General features: G+C 42.4%; 1 protein-coding gene across 1 annotated transcript in view; it reads right to left on the bottom strand.

Moving 5' to 3' along the window:
- The window catches only part of DSCAM (DS cell adhesion molecule), a 744,700-nt gene that overhangs the window by 596,731 nt on the left and 127,470 nt on the right, over window positions 1-20,499 (bottom strand). The window contains exon 5 of the mRNA XM_029214644.1: window positions 11,210-11,356. Coding sequence (XP_029070477.1) covers window positions 11,210-11,356 — 147 coding nt within the window. The remainder of the gene's footprint in view (window positions 1-11,209; window positions 11,357-20,499) is intronic.

Below are 20,499 nucleotides of genomic sequence, written 5' to 3'. Positions count from 1 at the left end.
CTCTCCATAGTTTCAGACATCCACTGGAGGGCTTGGATTGTATCCCCCATGGATAGGGTGGGGCACTGTAGTCTCCATTTTTCCATTAATAACTGACCCACTTTCCACAGAGAAGGGAAACACAGGACTCTGAGACGCCAAATAATCCACTGCACCTGAAAACAGCACCATTTAACAAAAACGTGAGCGATCACTGTGTCATCACATTGCTTCGTAACATGTGGTATTATTGATACATAACCCAAAAAGTTGAGTAGGGAAGCAGTGTAACACGTGCAGTTCAGGAATTGCAGAATTAGATTCAGAAAATGAGTTTACATGCATATTATCTGTGTTAGCCAGCTTGGGCTGCTGCAACAGAGCACCACAGACTCGGGCTTAAATAGCAAATATGTATTTCTCACAGTTCTGGAGACTGGAAGTCTGAGATTAGGGTCCCAGCATGGTTGAGGTCTGGTGAGATGTCTTCCCTTCTTGCTGTGGACTCACATGTCTTCCTCTTATAAGGCCACAGTCCTATTGGATTAGGGCCCAACCTTTATGATCCCACCTAACCTTAATTACCATCTACAGACCCCATCTCCAGATACATCCACATTGGGGGTTAGACCTTATGCATTAGGGGGGTGGGAGCACAATTCAGTCCATAGCATGATCTGAAAATACAAGTCAGGCCGTTAGCCTACAGCCCCGGTGTCCTGGCCCTGGACCATCTTGATTCTGTCCCATCCTGGCTCCCAACCCAGTGTGACCCAGTGTGAGCTACATGCAGCTGGAGGAGAGACAGCTGCGGAGGAGGCTGCCAGCTGGCGTTCTGACATAGCTGGGGTGGAGTGGCGGACAGCACACGAACAGCCGGGTATTGGTACCTCTTGCCACACCGCTGAGGCTTTCTGATTTTTGTTTCCTTCCTTTAAAAACAAATTTTAAAGATCTCCTCCAATATGCATTGTCTATTATGTGTCAAGCAGGAAATAGAAAGATGTAAACTATGAGAGAGGGTCAAAAAGGAACTGAAAGGATTTGTTAATGTAGCGGGTTGAACAGTGTTCTCCCAAAATTCATGTCCTTCCTGGAACCTCAGAATGCGACCTTATTTGAAAATAGGGTCATTGCAGATGTAATTAGTCAAGATGAGATCATACTGGAGTAGGGTGGGTCCTTAATCCAACATGATTGGTGTCCTCATAAGAAAAGAGACACAGAGTCACACACAGAGGAAGACAGCCACGTGACAACAGAGAGTGAGATTGGAGTGGTGTGTCCACAAGCTCAGGAACACCAAGGATTATTGCAAGCACCAGAGACTAGGAGAGACACATGGAACAATTTTTCCCTCAGAGCCTCCGGAGAGAACACAGCCTTCCTGAGACCTTGATCTTGGACCTCTGACTTCCAGACCTGTGATAGAATAAATTTCTGTTTTTCAAGCCACCTAGGTTGTGATTCTTTGGAAACTAATAGTTACTACCTGGGGGAAAAAAAAAAAAAAAAGAGTAATGCCAAGGCAAATCCATTCGTGGTTGTGAGAAATGCTTAGCTCTGCGTTAGTTATCCTCAGCTGGAAATGGCAGGAAGGGAGCAGGCAGTGGGGATCAATCAATCCCAGGAGAGGAGACAGGGCCAGTGTCAGGGTCATCAATGCAGAAGTCGTGGATGAAGCCTGAGAAAGGGAGGAAATGAACAACAGAGGAATTGGAGACTGAGAGGGAGAGGTGGGGAGGACTGAGTTCTGGGGGCTACTCACATTTATGAGCACGGAAAAAAAGATGTGAACTCAAGGAAAGAGATCATGAAGATATAGACAGGAGAAAGTCACCCAGGCAGTGTAACAGGGCACCCAAGGGAGAAGGAAGTCAGAGAGAACTTGCACCAAGAGATGACCTTGGGATCTGACACTAGGATGCCACGAGTGACCTTGACAAGGTGAGTTGCAGTAAAATGTAAGAGGCATAGCCCAAATCAGTACAGACTAGGAGTAGCAATGAGTATAGACTATTCTTTTAATAAGTTTTCCAGGGGAAAACAGAATGAATGAAAGCTGGCAAGGGGAAAGTTTTCTTTAAAACTGGGGGAGCTGAGCACGTGTGTCATAAGAAATACAGTAATCACTGAGGAGGCGATGGTGGCAATAGAGGAGAGAAATGACGGAACCGGGTCCTAGAAAAGGCAAGGGGGAATCATGGCCACAGTGCTGGTTGGGAGTAGACTGGAAGGAAAGAGGGCCATCTCTTCCTGTGAGAGAAAACAGGACAAATACAATGTCTGAGGTAGGAGGGGTCATCAGAGAGAGGTGGTTTCAGGCTCAATGAAGTAAAAAGATATTATCTTTTGCACATTAGAGAGTAGACCCACAGTGGGCTGGGAATGAGGGCCTTAAGAACTCCCAGGAAAAGCTTGGGAAAGCCACTTTCAACAACACAAAGCAGATCAGCAGAAATACCCAAAGATCTGGAGAGACCGTGAAGGGCAGTTAAAATTAATTGTTGTGAATGGTCAGGGTACCCGGTCTCCAGCCAGCTCAGCAGGCTGGAGGAGGGAAAAGAACATGGTGGCAACTACCTGGACTGGGGATTCCAGGGGCGATGGGGATGCTGAGGAGGGAAGAAGTCTAGGATGCTAGAAGCTTACTATCCTGCCCCATCTGCCTGGAGATAAAGCCACAAAGGGCAGACAACTGTGGTGCCTCTGCTTGGTGGTTCTCTGGAGCTCCTGCCACAGACACACATAGTAAGGGACTTTCTTCCACTTGGACTTGCCTAATGCATGGGAAGCAACACCAAGAGCCCCGCATAATTCATGTTCATCTCAGGTCTTGGCCTTGATTTCACACTAACCTCTTATTCTGAGTCAAAAACTATGTTTCGAAATCTTGAACCCTGCTTTCGTATACTATGGCACGTTGCCCAAGCAAATTTCAATTCATGACATCTGATTTGAGCTTGATAATGCTAATGTCAACAGTATTATTCATTGTCATCACTGCCTGATAATATTTTGTTAATGATCCTGTTATTGTCTTCAACTTCCCTGAGATGAAATCTCACAGAGGGGCAAGAGACCAGAAAATGCACTGGGGTCCAAATAACATCTCATTGACTTGGCTTACCATCTACTTCTCATGTCTAGAAAGAACGAAACATTGCAGGTAGAGAGGAGAACAGGTAGGAGATCCCTAACAGCTGAACATAAAGTAAAACTGTATTGACATTCAGGTGGAGCTAGGAAAGAATCTGGGTCAGTGTGTTTGGGGATATTAGAGAATCTGGGGTGAGATCTATGTAAAGGCTGTGAATATATGGATATTACGTGATAAAGTCCTCCAAGTATAGATTGTCTTATTCATTTGATTTTTCCAACATTTGGTGCTGGGGATATGCAAAAAGTGATGGTTGAATGAGGGAAAAAATGAGTGAAAATAATGAGGCACCATCAAGAATTCCCTGGCAGTCCAGTAGTTAAGACTCTCTGCTTTTACTACCAAGGGCATGGGTTCAATCCCTGGTCGGGGAACTAAGATCCCACAGGCCCCACCAGCGTGGCCAAAATAATAATAATAATAACGAGGCACCATCATTGAAGTTGCGTTGTACAGACAAGAGTTAACACAGCTGGTCTGAGATTGCTACCCCTAGAAAGGCCTGTTGTGAGTTGACCCTTGGCTGGTGTCTGGGAACTGGAATTCTGGGAGGGTTCCTGCCCCCCACAATGGATAAGAGTGGCTCGCTGTGATTAAAATGTATAAACAATACTGTTTACGTGGAAGACCTACTTTCCTTCTAGGAGTCTGGAATTTGGGGACATGCCATGCACATGCCTATGTGACCAGCCCTCCAGTAAAAACTTTGGGCACCAAGTCTTTAATGAGCTCCCTGGTGGATGGCATTCTGTATCCATCTGTTGTCACTGCTCTTTGCTGGGATAATAAGCACATCCTCTGTGGGGAAAGAACTCTTGGAAGCTTGCACCTGGTTTCCTCCAGACCTCTCCCCATGTACCTTCCCCTTTCCTGATTGTGCTCTGTACCCTTTCACACTGTGATAAATCCCAGCAGCGCATACGGTATGATTATATGCAGAACCCTGGGAGTCTTGCCAATGAATGACCGAACCTCTGACACATGCCTAACATTAAAATTTTATGAGATTAAATCTAAGAAGAAAAAAAAAATAACTTGGACAGTAGTTGGCTTGAGAAGTGGAATATTCAGTTTGTAATTTTAATATCCTGTTATTTTATTGTGAGGGGAACCAATGAAACTAACGTTCATCCCATGAGGAGGCTGCGGCAAAAGAAAGAGTCACTTCCCCTGCACTACCCAGCTAATCTGTGTCAGAGCTGCAATTAGAAGCCACATTCTCCTGGTAACACTCGGAGTAGGAAATCAAAGGGCATTTTAGGCTGACCTAACGACCAACACCTTCATAGCAGATAGAGTGTTTTACACACACACACACGCACGCACACACACACACACACACACACCAGCACTCCAGAGATGCTCCAGGCTAAATTTGCTACCCTTCTCTCTCGTTTCCTTTTCTTGTATAAATATTATGTTAACATGCCTACTACTATGGGTCTCTCTCCCTCCCTCAGGAGTTCAAAAGTCAGAAACATTTTTTTTGTTTGTTTCAGGCTATAATCTACAATGTATAGCTTCTAATTTTGGGAGTGGGGATTTGCCTTCTTTGTGAAAGCTAGTAGTAGGCTCTCTGTTTGCTCTGGGTCTTCCGGGGTCTCATTAGCTGGTCATTTTTGGAAAGACGGGCTTGAGCCCCTCATCAATATAACCTCTAATCTCACTGTCATGTGAGCTTTCTCCAGATCTGTAAACAACCCTGTTTCTAATTACTTCCAGGTGGCAGTAGAATAACATGTAAAAACTAATTTAGTGAGCAAAGGACTTAAATGGCAAAATTATCATCAATTAATGGTTTTTAAAAAGAAAGAGAACAGGACTCTCCCTTCCAGTAAACTTCCACATGGAATATATTATTCCACTCCCCAAAATAAACACAGTGAAAATATTACATCTCTCCACCCTTTGAATTCCAGTCTGCTGTATACCTCCTGTGTGAAGAATAATTTCTTGTATTTGAAATGAGGATCCTATTTGCTGAAAATCAGCACAGATAGATGATATGTAGATGGACTGATGGATGGATAGATAAGTAGATAGATAGATAGATAGAGAGATATTTCTCTTACAGTTTTCAATTGGTCCTATAAATTTATTTTTAGTGAATGTTAAAGAAATGCTTCTTTTAATTCTGCAACTCTCCGGTACCTTAAAAATCAAAAATGAAGCTTTCAGGTGATTACAGGTCTGCCCCTTACATCATTTTGATGTCGATCTCATTCCTTTTGCTCATAAGCACCTTGAGGGCAGAATCGGGTCTCATCGCCATGGCAACCTGAGCAGCTATGTAGGAGATTGCCTTGAAAATGCCTAGTGACTAGGAGTAAAATTAAAACGCAAGTGCCTTGGAAAGAGGGACCATGGGCTCGCAGAGCTCTGCGTTACACAAACAGAACACGGCAGGCAAATACTGCACCGCCCACCGCAGCATCACCCCGCCCCCGCCCGCTATAGTCGTGCTCCTCTCTCCTTCCCAAAGAGCACAAAACACATCAAATCTGCTTTCAGTTTAAGTCTGCTGAAACGTGCTTAAGGAAAACCTTGCCTCATATATACGATGTAATTATTTTTCCCATCCCAAAATGCAAAGACTTTCTTAAAAGATCACTTCTTTTATGAAGTGATCTCCCCAGGAAAAATCATGAGAAGGTGTGTGTTCTTGTAACGTCTGCCGATATGGCTCTTACAGCACTCACACCCCACATAGCACAGTAATCTCTCCCCTGAGCTCCCTAAAAGCAGAAGCCATCTCCACGGGGGCCTGGAGAGGGAGATGCTTCCTAAAGCATAGGCCCTGCCTTATCTATGATGACCAGACCCAAATACAGCATCCAAAACCCACAACAAACGTTTCATGTGAAGTGCTAGGCTGAGGTCCTTTGATATTTAACGTGGGCAGAAAACTGTTCACTTTTACTTGAAATACAGGAAGAAGATGATCATCCTTGGACTTAAACTCATTGATCCTAAGAGATAAAATTCTCCTTGAGTCACATCACTAATAGAGGCGTTCAGATGGGAGACACTGAAACCGAAATTTGGGCCAGTGCAAGAGAGGGAGGTAGATCCTCTGGGAATGTTTGCGCTTCCCATTTTCCAAATCCGGTTACCCTTGGGCTGTGCCTTTGATGTTAATGTAGCTAAACCCCCAGGGAGACTGTCAGAATTTTATCCGAGGAAAACAGACACAGAACGCTGGGCTCTCTGATTGCTGGCCTCCTTAATCGGGAAGAAATTCACAAAAGGCCATTCAGTGAAACCCGGCTGTAAAGCTGTTGATATTGTTCTTTTCCAGGATGGTGTCCTACATATCCATCCCCACATCAGCAGAACCTCCCACAGTGCATCCCTACTCAAACTACTACATTTTTAAAATTTATTTATTTATTTATTCATTTATTTTTGGCTGTGTTGGGTCTTCGTTCCTGCGTGCGGGCTTTCTCTAGTTGCGGCGAGCGGGGTCTACTTTTTCATCGCGGTGCGCGGGCTTCTCATTGCGGTGGCTTCTCTTGTTGCGGAGCACAGGCTCTAGGCACGCGGGCTTCAGTAGTTGTGGCACACGGGCTCAGTAGTTGTGGTGCACGGGCTTAGTTGCTCCATGGCATGTGGGATCCTCCCGGACCAGGGCTCGAACCCATGGCCCCTGCATTGGCAGGTGGATTCTTAACCACTGCACTACCAGGGAAGACCCCACAAACTACTACATTTTTACTGGGTTACATTAACATCTGATATTCAAAGGATCTCATTTTTACTTAGAGGAAGAGAAGTGATAAGTGTGCTTTAGAAATGCATTCAGGCCTCATCATGCTTGTTTTTCCTGGCTTATTTCAGGAAGGCAGTAAGCCAGGGGCCACCATATTAATAGAGGACTTTACATGCACGGGTGTGTGCCTGTGCCTGAGATACTTTGTCTCCACACATTTACAAGTCTCTTATCACCCACTGCTGGAGTCTGAGAATGAAGGTCAACCACGGGGTGTCCTGGGGCCCAGGCAGACAGCAAAACAGAGGGCACAGCAACATCAAATGCAATGAGCCTTTCCTTGCCCCGGGGCCAATTATGAGATTCCTTCCCTCAGGCCTATCTTAGCTCTGCTGCTAAAACAAAATACCACAGATGGCGGGGCAGGGCGGGAGGCTTAAACAACAGACATTTACTTCTGACAGCTCTGGAGGCTGAAGTCAGAGACCAGGGTGCCAGCATGGTTGGGGTGTCGTGAGAGCCTTCTTTCGGATTCCTGGGATGCAGACAGCCACCTTCTCACTCTATCCTCACATGCTGGAGAGAGAGCTCCGTTCTCTGCTTACAAGGACACAAATCCCATCATGGGGGCCACACCCTCATGACCTCATCTAACCTTAATCACCTCCCAAAGGCCCCACCTCCAAATACCATCCCACTGGGGGTTAGGACTTCAACATGAATTTTGAACACAAACATTCAGGCTATACCAAGACCACTGAAGTAGTCCTTCTGAAGACTGATCAAAATTAATGAACTCATTTACAGTTCTTAACATCAGTGATCTAATGATGTCACATGACAAAGAGGCACAACTTGATTCCTGAGCCTACATCCAGGCCAACGCAAAACCTCCCTGGGAAGAAATCAGGGCATGACTCAACATGCATTAAGCCAGTGATGCCACGGTCAGAATGGCCTGTGACACCACGCTGCTCCCATGGAAACCCAGACAGACCGTGGCTGGTGCGCTCACCCCTGTGAGAATGTAATGCAGTCCCCGATTCTCTCAACCAAGATAACGGGCAAAATTAGTATGCTGTGCCAATAGAAGCCTTTGTGTTTCTTTTTATAGGTATACACACATCTTAAATTTCTTTTCCTTTGAAAAGGAAAGCCTAGACAACAGATAACCATTTACCTTAGCCGACTGCCCAAGAGCCCTGGCCTCAAGCCCCAAGGCTCATTTGCTAAAAGCAGGCCTTTGCTGCTCTGGTCCCCCAAGCTCTGGCCCCATGGGGCTGAGCGGTGGCATCGGAACGTCACCTTGGTGGACAGGCCTCGCCTGCACAGGCCGCCGAACCCCCTCTTGACTGCCCCTAGCTCTGAGCTTTCTCAAGGCAGCCCCACCAGCACCCCTCTGGTCCTCCCCCAACCTCACAGCACAAGGGTCCTCACACAGGCCTGTTTCATAGCTGATCTAGGTCCTTGCTTTTCTTCACCTAGAGAATCAGAAATTCAGGAGATGGTCTGGGCAGAGTAGATGTGCTTTGCTGGGACAAGCTTCCCGGCCAGGCTTACGGCAGACCCAGGGGAGAGAGGCAGGCTGACAGCCACTGACCATCTAGCCAAGCTCAACAAGGAGTTTCAGGAGCCCTCAGTTTATTTACAAACTGAGATGAATTCACCTTTTACATATAGCATCCAGGATGTCTCTGCTGGACTCAGAGCCAACTCAGGAAATGCCTCTCCGTCCCTGGGACCTCTGTGCTGGGCAGGGTCATCCCTTCCAGTCTAGACGCCCCAGTACTGCCCCCGCCACCACTCAGCCCTTGGGACATGCTGGAAGGAGGTCCCAGCCTCCTCCGCAGAGCCTCCCTGCCCCCTACGTGTGGCTACCTGTGCCCTGCCACACTCTGGGCCCTAAGGAGAAATGTAACCCTTCTCCATCTAAACCACCCGAAACTGTTTTTTATTAAGATTCCTACTCTTTTTAACCATTTTGTCATTTCCAGTGGCTTCATCACCTCCTTCCCTGGGCATTTTTGCAGCCTCAGAGGATGGGGCTCAGGCACTGGGAACAGGGTCTGACAGTAAGCGACAGTAAGTTCCATTACAAGGTGTGATTCCAGACTTTCTACTTACAGATCATAACACTGCTTTGGGGCCCCGTCCTCAGGTTGAAATGCCTGAGTATAAAAATATCTCTTTCTGTATGTGTCTCAACCTCTCTCTCTCTCTCTGCCACGTGCAGCATCTTGGGGATAACTTGTGTTTGTTTAAATAGCTTACTTATAAACAACAAAACCTTACTATGGATGTATCCCTTAATGAGGTAAAAGCCTGTACAATATTGGTTTTCTGATACTTTTGTGAAAAAAGAAAAGCCCACAGTCCATGCTGTGTCGTTTTAAAAATTTTGCCAAAGGATAAAGCTCCAACGCATGACTGAGGAGAGGACACGGGGTCAGCAGTTCTTATCGGCAAGGTATCAACTGTATACGTGGCAGCACCCCTCCACTGACCAGATACACAACTCTCGTCTTATTTTAATTAGGTTCCTGGGAGAAGGAGAAAAAAGTCTATTCACATAGATTACAAAGAGGTGAAAACTGAATAAAAGCATACCATTAATTAAAGATGTCTGGGAAACGTAAGAATAGATAGAGATACAGATATATAGATTAGATAGATACAGATACAGATGTAGATCTATAACCTCACGGTCGATACTTCTATTTCTCATCCATGTTTCCAGTTCTCTCCTTCCAGGCACATGCCCCATTGGAGTCAGACACGGCCATGTGACTTGCTTCGCCAATTAAATATGAACAGGAATGACATCTGTCACCTCCAAGGAGAAGCACTTAGAGGCAGTTTGTCATTCTCCCCTGCTCTCTTCCCCTTCTAGGGCAGACACTGAGGTTGCGTATTTGATGGCCCCTGAGTGTGGGAGACTGCAAATATCACCCCAATTTCTCCCCTTCCCTGAACCCACAAGCCCCCTGCTGTGTACTTTTGAGAGCTCCTGACTCTGATTCTGGGCTCAGCCAGACTGACTGTCATCACATCTCTCCATCTGCTATCAAGAAACTAAAATGACCTCTGAAGCAAAGCAAGTAAGACCATTAAACAATCGAAATGTGCAAATAAAACTGTACAGGTGAGTCTCTATTCTGATTACTGCAATCACATTTCAGGTCTTAAGCTTAGTATTTTTTCAACATTCTAAGTTAACAAATTACTATGATTAATTAACATAACAGCAAGGAATTTATTGTTCAGTAAAGTGTGAGGGACTTCAAATTCACTGTAAAGATGGTATTACGGAAAGCCGAAAACATCTATTACATCCTAGTTCCTGTAATGTGCAATTTAATTTTTGATTTGTGTGATGGTTCAGTGATTTTTTTTAACGGTCCTTGTTGTAATAGTAACCTATACTGTCCAGCAAATCAATAAGCCATATAAAAATGCTCTTTCACCATGGGAGTTCAGTTCCAATTTCTTACCTCTGCAAGCTGACACAAAGTTGGTGGTATTCAAGAGTTACAATAAATTGTGTGTGTGCGTGTGTGTGTGTGTGCATGCACTCGCACACATGTGCACAGGGGACATGTAAAGAAAAGCAATCATTTATACCATTAGACCCCATTCAATGCTCATCATGACTGCTTTCCAAAAGTATCCAACAGGCATTACCCAAAGATGTGCAAAACAGAAAAAGTGAGCCTAGTGTCTGCATGGCCTTTCCAGATAAGTAGCAAAAGGACCAAGAACTCAGCTTAAAAACCGTGAGAAAAGTAGAGCCACAACTTCTTAGAAGCTAGACTTCAGTGGTACCATTTCTAGATACCAAAAATAAACCAGGAAATTATTTATTTACATATATATACAGATATAAATAGACATATATATATTTCAGTGCTGACTACATATTCCAAATAGAATCTTCAAGAAAGAGGCCACATAACTCTGAAGATATTTGAAAAGGTGAGAACAGCATGAAATCAGGGTTTCCATTTTCCAGATTATAGAGAATATCACGATATCAGCACTGAGGTCGCTCACAGACACAGTAATCCTACTTTCCTCTTCCCAGGAGCAGAAATAAAAACAAAGTTTCCTTTTTAAAGTAAAATAATGATTATATTCATAGCGCAAGGAACTAATTTCTATCCATCGGTCAATTCACTGGAGAATATCTGAGTCGAGCCACATAAACCAACAGAAAACACTGTCATCACATTTAATCACGCAGCAGCGTCAACTTTCCGCATACTAATTCTTAATTATGACGCGCATATAGACGGAGACCCAATTCGATATGCAGAACAAGCTGCGAGCCCCGCGCCCTGCGCCCGGGAAGCCCACTGTCCTACCTGAGATGAGTGAGACGGTATCTTTCTCCCATGAGACGACAGTGATGTACGCCTCCACCGAGGAGGGGATAATGCACTTGAAGACCGCAACATTGCCTCTCATGGTTTTCTGGTCCTCCACACGGACTGTATAGGGCTCCCGTAAAACTGGAAGGCGAGAAGAGGACCCCGGTAACACACACAGGCTCATTCCGAGAGGATCCCACCTGAATATACACACTGTATCTTACACGTATCAATTGCATCAAATATATTTATTGGAAAAAAATTTTTAAGCAACCTACATTTCATGTCTTAAAGACTTTCATTCTGTTAACAATAAACTACACTAAGAACTAAAAAGCATGAGTATATCTAAAAGCAGTTAATCTACTCTCTAAACACATCTGGACATGGGAAGTAGTTTCTTAAACAGAAGTTATGATGATGGGAAACTTCCCTCCATGTCCTCTGAGGACCAAGGAAAAAATGTCAGACTATCAAGGAAAAGAATTAAAAAATCAAGAAAGGCAACCTCTCCTGGGAATCCTCGAAACTAGGTGACAATTAAAACAACTCTTCCTAAGTAATTTTTATGACAGTTGCAAAGCAGTTTTGGAAAGAATCATTCTGCTTCCTATCACTTAGGGAAGCATGCTGATTAAGGGAGCCTGCCCAGACATTCCCAACAGTAGGAGTAGCCCAGAAAGTGCCCAGAGGGGATTTCCACAAACTAGATGTCATCCAGTGCCCACCCTGCAAGCCCAACTGCCTGGGTTCAAATCCAGGCCCTACCTCTTTACAGTGAGCAAGTTCTCTTGCCACACATATAATGGGAATTTTGATAAAAATATCTACCAAGTAAGTCAATTTTGATGATTCAATCAGTTAATGTGGCTAAAGCACCCAGAACCATGCCTGCCATGAACAGTTTGCATAAAGCTACCTGGATCCACACCATCTCCTGGTGTGGGGAAGACCTCTGCTTCCAGGATAAGGAGACGTGGGTGTGTCTAATCCAGGTTATGCCTCCCTCCAGCTCTACAAATATGGGCGAAAGACTTATTTCTCCAGTTTTATTTTCTCAAATTTGAAATGAGGGGTTGGGATAGGAAGATTCAAGGTCTGAATTCTGTAAGTCTATGATTTTTCTAAGTTATCCACAGAGACAACTTACCTTACCATCTAATTAGCTCTCTGAAAGTTTTAGTCATTTATTGGACAAATATGTGTCAAGAAAACTGGCCATGAAATTAATTTCAAAAGAAATTAACATACCAACAGATATAAGAATGAGTTTCTAAAGGGAAATCTCCTAATAGGCAGACGTAAATAATGCTCCAGAAGAAGCACTTTTAAGATCGGTGCTAGCTCTGTGATATGCTAAGTAGTTTAGTATCAGAGTATGTCATTATTAAGAGTATTGATAAGAGGATGGCTCCCAGTACTGATTTTTAAATATTACTATATAATATTTTCCCAACTTGGAGAATTTTTCATTCCTATCCCAAACCAGAGAGACTTTCAGAAATTTAGGAATCTTTTGAGACCCTCATTCCTGCACTCTTTGTGCAATATGATGTGATGGTCCAGGTGGCAGTTCCACATCTGCAGGAGGTCCACTGGGCAATCATTCAGGGTACTCAAGAAACATCACTGTTATACGCAGAGGGGGAAACTGACTTTGTACAGAAAAACACCTCGATAAATAGCCCTTTTGAGGGAGTGGAGGTCTACAGTCATAAATTGGAAAGAGGCAACAAAGAGACAGATGAATTAATCAAACTCATCAATGAATGAGAATTTGGTCCTAGTGGGAGAATAGAAGACAGAGAATAGGAAAAGGAGCAGAGAACAGAATAGGGGGCTGGACAGCATGAGCATGGCGAAGGCCAACAGAAAGAGCTCACTATCACAGGGATGGGGTCACCTAAGCAGGTGTAGGAGTCCAATTTAAGTTTGTGTTTGCTGATGTGTGTTTCTAAGCTATAAAGTCACTCCATCTCCCCAAACCTTCAGTAAACAAACGGCAACAAATGGTGGGGGAATTTTTAATGGAAATCAAGGAAAGGAGCCAAGTTCTGTGTCTCAGACAGGAAAGGGCAGGGACAAGAGAAAGTGCCTACAGAGAACGGGAGGTGGGCAAGAGGCTTACCTCCAGCAAGTTGCTTGCTAATGCACTGTGGTGCTGCTAGCCTGGGGCAGAGACAGGCTCCCCCACACTCCACTGTGTACCCACTCCACCCATACCTCTGCCCAGGCCTCCACTGGATGCAGGGTGCTAGTGTTTGCTGGATGGGGCGAGGAGGAAGAGGCTGCGAAGGGCTCAGGGCACCAGGGATCAGAGGGGCAGCAGTGGCCACTGGGTGGGGTTAGGGAGGTGAAGGCCCAATGGGGCTTGGGGCACCCAGAGCCTGAGGAAAGGGTGGCTGGGAACCCACCCCAGGTGGCGTGGCATGAGACAGGACTCTCCAAGAGCTGAGAAACCAAGCTCCCAGGGCATGTTCCATTCTCCCATCACACTTCACTCACAAAACACAAATGGAAAGATAGAAGCATTAGTATTTCAAGATGGCAACAGGAGAGCTTGAAGCCTGAGCGTAGGGCCCTCAGCCTTGTGTGACCACACTGGCCCCATCCCATGAAGTCAGCCCTGATCCCAATCTGCCTATGCAGCAATCAGCGGAAGTGGGAAGACGGGATGCAGAAAGTTCGCAGCGCCGGGCATTGCCGAGGAAGGCAGGTCCTTTCCTGAGAGGCTGGATTCAGATTGCTCCCAACCCCCTTGATCCTTATGTCTGAAGTGATAAAGCATAAACAAATGTCCGAGGGTTGGATGCCTTAGGTACACCAGAAGACTCTGTGCAGGTAGGAGGGCTCTATGCCCGATGTCCATCCTACTGGGGCAATGGTTATCTGAGGCACAATGAGACCCTAAGGCACAACATCACTTTTATAGAAACTTGCGGGGGAGGTTGCTCTTTTATTTTGTAGCTGATTACTTAACTTGGGAGATGCTTTAAATATTCAGTTACATCTTGAACACACCCTCATGTCAAGGACTGCTCAGGGACTAAGGAGATCCTCACATTTTATGAAATAATTAACTGAAGAAAGAAAGAAAATTCACATGGCAGAACACCTGGAAGAAAACAGGCAAAGACTGAAATGCACGGTCCTGAAAATGACTGAAGGTAACAGGAGTTCAGGGAAGGAGGGAATCTGGGTGCCTTGAGCTGGCCCTGAAGGACCAGAAGGACTGAGGAGGCAGAGAGGAAACAGGGAGAAGAGGAAAGGTGGAGGTGAGCACAAAATATTCCAGAGACTGAGGCACTGGCCCAGTGCTGTTTAGCCAAACCAGCCTCCCGACCACAGCCGCTGTGAACGGCCAGCAACAGGCTCACGGAGGCCTCTGTGTCCTTCATCTAAATAACATCTACTTCACACGGTTGTGCATTGAACACAGAGGATGTCTCTAGAGGACTTGGCACAATGTCTAGCACATAACCTGTCTGAGTCTCTCTGACTGCTGGCCGGAGAAGCCTACCTGAGCTACCTTGGGCTGAAGACACTACAAGCTCTGGAACCTGCAAGAGGGCCTTGGGAAGGTCCCCGCAGCCTGTGTCCCTTTGATTCTGGCTTCATCCTTCTCTTTCCCCACAGACAGGCTTCCTCTGCTTTTCTGGGCCACGTGGAAGATGGAAGGTGTCTGGCCCACAGTTCCCAAAATCTCTCTCTCAAGATTTCAGTTTCAGAGGATACAGGAACTGACAGACTAGCTTGGTTAACTGCCCTCCATCAGTTCAATCACCAGTGACCAGGGATTCAAGACCATTTTGCGTGATGGGGATGCAAGAGACAATTAAGGGGGTTAATGTGGCATCTGGGCAGAGAGGTATATCGATGCCCACCATATGTGCAGCTATTATTAGCTACTGTTATTATATGAACATCAAGACAGCTCTAATAGGTCAGACATGTGCTATCACTGGCTTTTTCTTAAACCAACTTTAAAAGATATAAGTGACATTCAATAAGCTGCACATATTTACTGATGTTTTAACACATGTCCATACCCATGAAGTCACCACCATAACCAAGATAAAAATAGATCCATCATCCAAAAGTTTACTTATTCTCCTATGGAGTCCCCCCTTCCCATCCTCTTTACAGGCAACCATGGATGTGCTTTCCGTCATTATAGATTAGTCTGCATGTTTTAGAGTTTATATAAATGGGATCATATAAGACATATATACTCACCTGGCTTCTTCTATTCAGTATAACTACTTTGAGATGCCTCCCTGCTACTGTCTTATCAATAATCCATTCCTTTTCATCCCCTTGTGTGGATAAGTAACAATTTATCCATTTATCTGGTGATGGACTTCTTTCACCCACTTTTGGCCATTACAAATAAAGCTGCTATGAACATTCATGTAAAACTCTTTGTGTGGACATATGCTTAGGGTAAGTACCGAAGTATAGAATGGATGGAATATATGGTAGGTGTTTGTCTTTTCAAGAAACTAACTGTTCAAGGGGGCTGTACCATTTACATTCCCACCGGAAGTTTATGAAAGTCCCAGGTGCTACATATTCTCACTAACACTTGGTCGGTCATTGTTTTTAATTTTAAATATGCAGAGGAATCTATATCATTGTGGTTTTAATTTTCATTTCCTTCAAGGTTAATAATGCTAAGCATCTTTCATGTGCTCACTAGTCATTGCATATCTTTTCTGTTGCTCTACCTCTCCAAATTGCTAACCCATTTTTTAAAATAGGGGTGTTTGTTTTCTTATGATTGAGTATTTAGATTTCATTATATTTCTGGATAAAAGTCCTTTAACAGATATATGACTTGGAAGTATTTTCTCCCAGGCAGTGGCTTGCCTTTCTATTCTCCTAACAGTATCTTTAAATGAGCAGAAGTTTTTAATCTTGATAAAATTCAATATAACAATTTGTTTCATATGGATTTAACTTTTGGTGTCACATCTAAGAAATTTTTAAATAACTCAAGGTTGCAAAAATTTTCCCCCAATATTTTATTTAAAAGTTTATTGATTTATATTTAGATCTATGATCTATTTTGAGTTAATTTTGTATACAGTGCAAAGTGTGGACTGAAGCTTTTTTGGTTTTTTGCACATGGATATAAACTTTTTCCAGCATCACTTGTTAAAATAACTTTCTTTTTTCACTCAATTCCCTTTGCACCTTTGTCAAATTTCAGGTGTCCATGTATGTATGGACCAATTTCTGGATTCTATTACTTATGTTTATAATAATTATCTTTATAATAAGTCTTAAAGTCAAATAGCATTAACCCTCTTAAATTATTATTTTTATTTTTCAGAGTTCTTTTGGCTATTCTTGGTCCTTTGTATTTCAATATAAATTTTAGAATCAACTAATTAATTCCTATTTGTTAAAAAAAAAGGCTGCTGGGTTTTCACTGGGATTGTATTGAATCTATAGATCATTTGGGGGAGAACTGACATCTTAACAATACCGTATCCTCCAACTCATAAAATACTATTTCTCTTCTTTATTTCTCTCAGAAATGTTTTGTAATTATCAGTGGAAGTGTCTTCCACATCTTGGGTCAGACTTATCCCTAAGTATTTCTTGTTTTTTGATGCTATTATAAACAGTATTTAAATTTGTGTGTTTGTGTGTGTTGATCTTGTATACCACCATTTTGATAAACTCACTTAGTTCCAGTAGGTTTTTTTTGTAGAGGCCATCAGATTTTTTTTAAATTAATGATTGGAATCTACAAATTAAAACAGATGAATTTTTTACCATCAGGATGTCTTTTACTTATTTTTCTTGCTATATTGCATTGGCTGCAACCTCCAGTACAATGTTGAATAGAAGTGGTGAAAGCACACATCTTTGCAGTCTTCATATTTGGGGGAAAGCACTTAATCATTCACCACTAAGTATGATGTTAGATGTAGTAGGATCTTTTTATTGTTTTTTAATCAAATTTCTCTTCTACTCCTAGTTTTCTGAGAGTTTTTATTATAATAGGATGTTGTATTTTGTTAATGATTTTCTGCACCTATTGAAATGATCACATGGTTTTTAATATGCTAATGTGGTGAACTGCCTTGATTAATTTTCAAATGTGAAACCTACCTTGTATTCTGGAGATAAGCTCTTTTTATATGTTGTTGTATTATCCTTTTTATATGTTGTTGGATTCAATTTGTTAAAATTTTGTTTAGAATTTTTACACGTATATTCATGAGAAATATTTGTCTTTTTTTGTTTTAGTATCGTGGTAATGCTGATCTCCTAAAATAACTTGGGAAGTAGTCTTTCCTCTTCTACTTTCTGGGAGAATTTGTGTAGAATTTTTATTATTTCCTCTTCAAATATTTGGTAGAATAAAGAGTGTATCCATTTAAGCCTGGAATTTCATTGTAGGAAATTTTTCTATTACAAATTCTAATTCTTTAATAGATATGGAGCTATTCAGCTATTTCTTCTTGAATGAGTTTTGGCATTTTATTTCTTTCAAAGACTTTCTCATTTTATCTAAGTTATATGATTTATTGACATCTCCATGTTCTTAAAATTCTATTATAATTTAAATATCTGTATAATTTTGACTACTATAGAATATTGATGATTATACATATATATTGATTATATCTGTAGAATAGTAATGTAACCCCTCTCATTCTTGACATTGATAATCTGTCTTCTCTCTTATTTTCCTCTTCAGTCTGGCCAGCTTACCAATTTTATTGATGTTTTTCAAAAAAACAACTTTTGGCTTCAGAGATTTCCACTCTAATCTTTATTATTTCCTTTTTGCTTATATTGGTTTTAATTTGCTCTTTGTTCTGGAGTTAAGACCACTTGAGATCTCTATTTGAGACCATTTTTCCTTCCCAATGTAAGTTTTTAGAACTATAAATTTCTCCCCCTAAGCATTGCTTTAGTGGCATGCCCAAAATTATTAGATGTTGTACTTTCATTTTTATTCAGCTCAAAATACTTTCTCATTTACTTTGTTTTTTCTTTGACACAGATTATTTAGAAGTGCGTTATTTGGTATCCAAATATTTGGGGATTTCCCAGAGATCTTATTGTTAGTGATTCTAATTCTATTGTAGTCAAAGAACATACTTTATATGACTTATTTTTTTTAAATTCGTCCGATTCTTGTTTCATTCATAATATGATTTATTTTAGTAAATATCTGTGTTTTCTTGAAGAGAATATGTATTGTGCTATCACTGGATGGAATGTTCTGTATCTGAATGTCAATTGGGTCAAGCTGATTAACAATGCCATTCAAGTATTCTTTATTCTTGCTTATTTTCTGTCTATTTCTGGCAGTTATTAAGAGAGTGGGGGCTTCCCTGGTGGCGCAGTGGTTGGAAGTCCACCTGCCGATGCAGGGGACGCGGGTTCGTGCCCCAATCCGGGAGGATCCCGCATGCCGGGGGGCGGCTGGGCCCGTGAGCCATGGCCGCTGAGCCTGCGCATCCAGAGCCTGTGCTCCGCAGCGGGAGAGGCCACAACAGTGAGAGGCCCGTGTACAGCAAAAAAAAAAAAAAAAAAAAGAGAGGGGTATTGAAATCTCTAACTATAAGTTTTGATTTGTCTGTTTCTTCTTGCAGTTCTATCAGCTTTTACTTCATGTATTTTAAAGTTCTCTTATAGGTGCATAAAATTTATAATAGTCATACCCTCTTAATTCAACTTTTTTTTACAAAATGACCTTCTTTAGCCCTTGTAATATTCTTTGCTCTGAAATATACTTTGTTTAATATTGACATAGTTACTCCAGCTTTCTTCTGATATTTTCTTTTAATTAGACTGATTAGATTGATGATTTGATTTCTGTCTGTGTGCTGTTGTTGTTTCAGATAGAAGGGTACATTTTGTCTCTGCTACTCGATCTCGGCCATACGCAGAGGCCCCAGTCAAATGTTATTAAGCACAGTTCACTAAGGAGGAAACAATCACTAGAAATGTTTTGACTTGACCAAGGTCATATAGCTGATTACCGTTTGCTAAGTAGAAATGCGGCATGGGCAGGGCAGTACTGCTTCAAGGGATCCATGTGCATTTCACTCCTTAGAACAAAAAGGGCAAGAAAGTATTTTATGTGAAGGAGAACTAGGATTGCTGATTAAGGAGACAAGATGTATGAACCTTCCCTGTTTTGTTGACAGTCAGACCTAAGTCAAAGTCACTGAAAACTGTTAAGAATAAGAATTCCCTGTACTTACAAAGGAGAGATGATGAAGCCATTTACCTAATGGATTATTCCAGGAAAATTCCAATGCCAATCTAGAGGCACACAGACATTTCAGATGACCCGATACACAGGAGGATACCCCTAAGCCAGTGCTCATTCCACTCAAACCTGCACTACAGCCATCATTGGGTAACATACACATCCCTCACCTGCCCTTCTGAACAGCCATCCAGTTTTGTACTAGCATCTACATAAAAGTGATGAAACCAGATTTTCCAGCATCCAATAAATAATCTAAAAGACTACTACAACTATAATGTGTTCATATTAAGAAGTAAAATTAAATGAGAAAGGTAATTTCAATGGGGCAACATGACTATCCATCTTGTAAGTTCAAACTGACAGAGCAATCATGTGTATGATGGGCCTTAGATGTCAAGAATAACAGCACACAGACAGAAATCACATAACTCAGTGGAAGGGGCAGGGGTAGCATAGATGCCAGACAAGATGATGGAACTTCCATCCCTTTAAAACCTACGTGGTCATGCAAAGACAATCAATTCTATGAGAAATTTAGAAAATAGCAGTTAAAACAGAAGTAAGCATTTAATTCTTTTATCTGACAGGAAACCCAAGACAGAAACAGCAGATTAATACAGACAAGTATAGCTGTTTGAAGTTCCAGGTTTTACTATAAGTGGTACTTTGTAGTTTATGAAGATGTTTTTATGACACACCACTAAACTTGTTAGCCTGCCAGGTAAAAGGCATTCGCGATGTCTCCCTGTTTGTCAGGTTTAGAAGTTCCTATACAAATTTCATTTGCTTCATTTTAATTATTCGGAGTATCAACTTTTCATATCTCTTGATTAAAGCCAACCTTTTTCTTCCTTTCTTAAATGCATTTTTGTGCATGTCTTGAAATTCATGAGCATGTCATGGAGATCAAAATATAGCTGGGAAATGACTAGCTAGCAGAATGAGTCACAGTCTAATGTTTGATTGCTTACATCGAAGAGATCACATGCAGGAATTCAGAAACATTTCATATTTTGCTCGTGTTGTGATGTCTTCAAAT

This window comes from Monodon monoceros, unplaced genomic scaffold, assembly GCF_005190385.1.
Source record: "Monodon monoceros isolate NGI ecotype Baffin Bay Population unplaced genomic scaffold, NGI_Narwhal_1 Super_Scaffold_11, whole genome shotgun sequence".
NCBI classification, from domain to species: domain Eukaryota; kingdom Metazoa; phylum Chordata; class Mammalia; order Artiodactyla; family Monodontidae; genus Monodon; species Monodon monoceros.
This window is presented reverse-complemented; position numbering and strand designations above follow the sequence as displayed.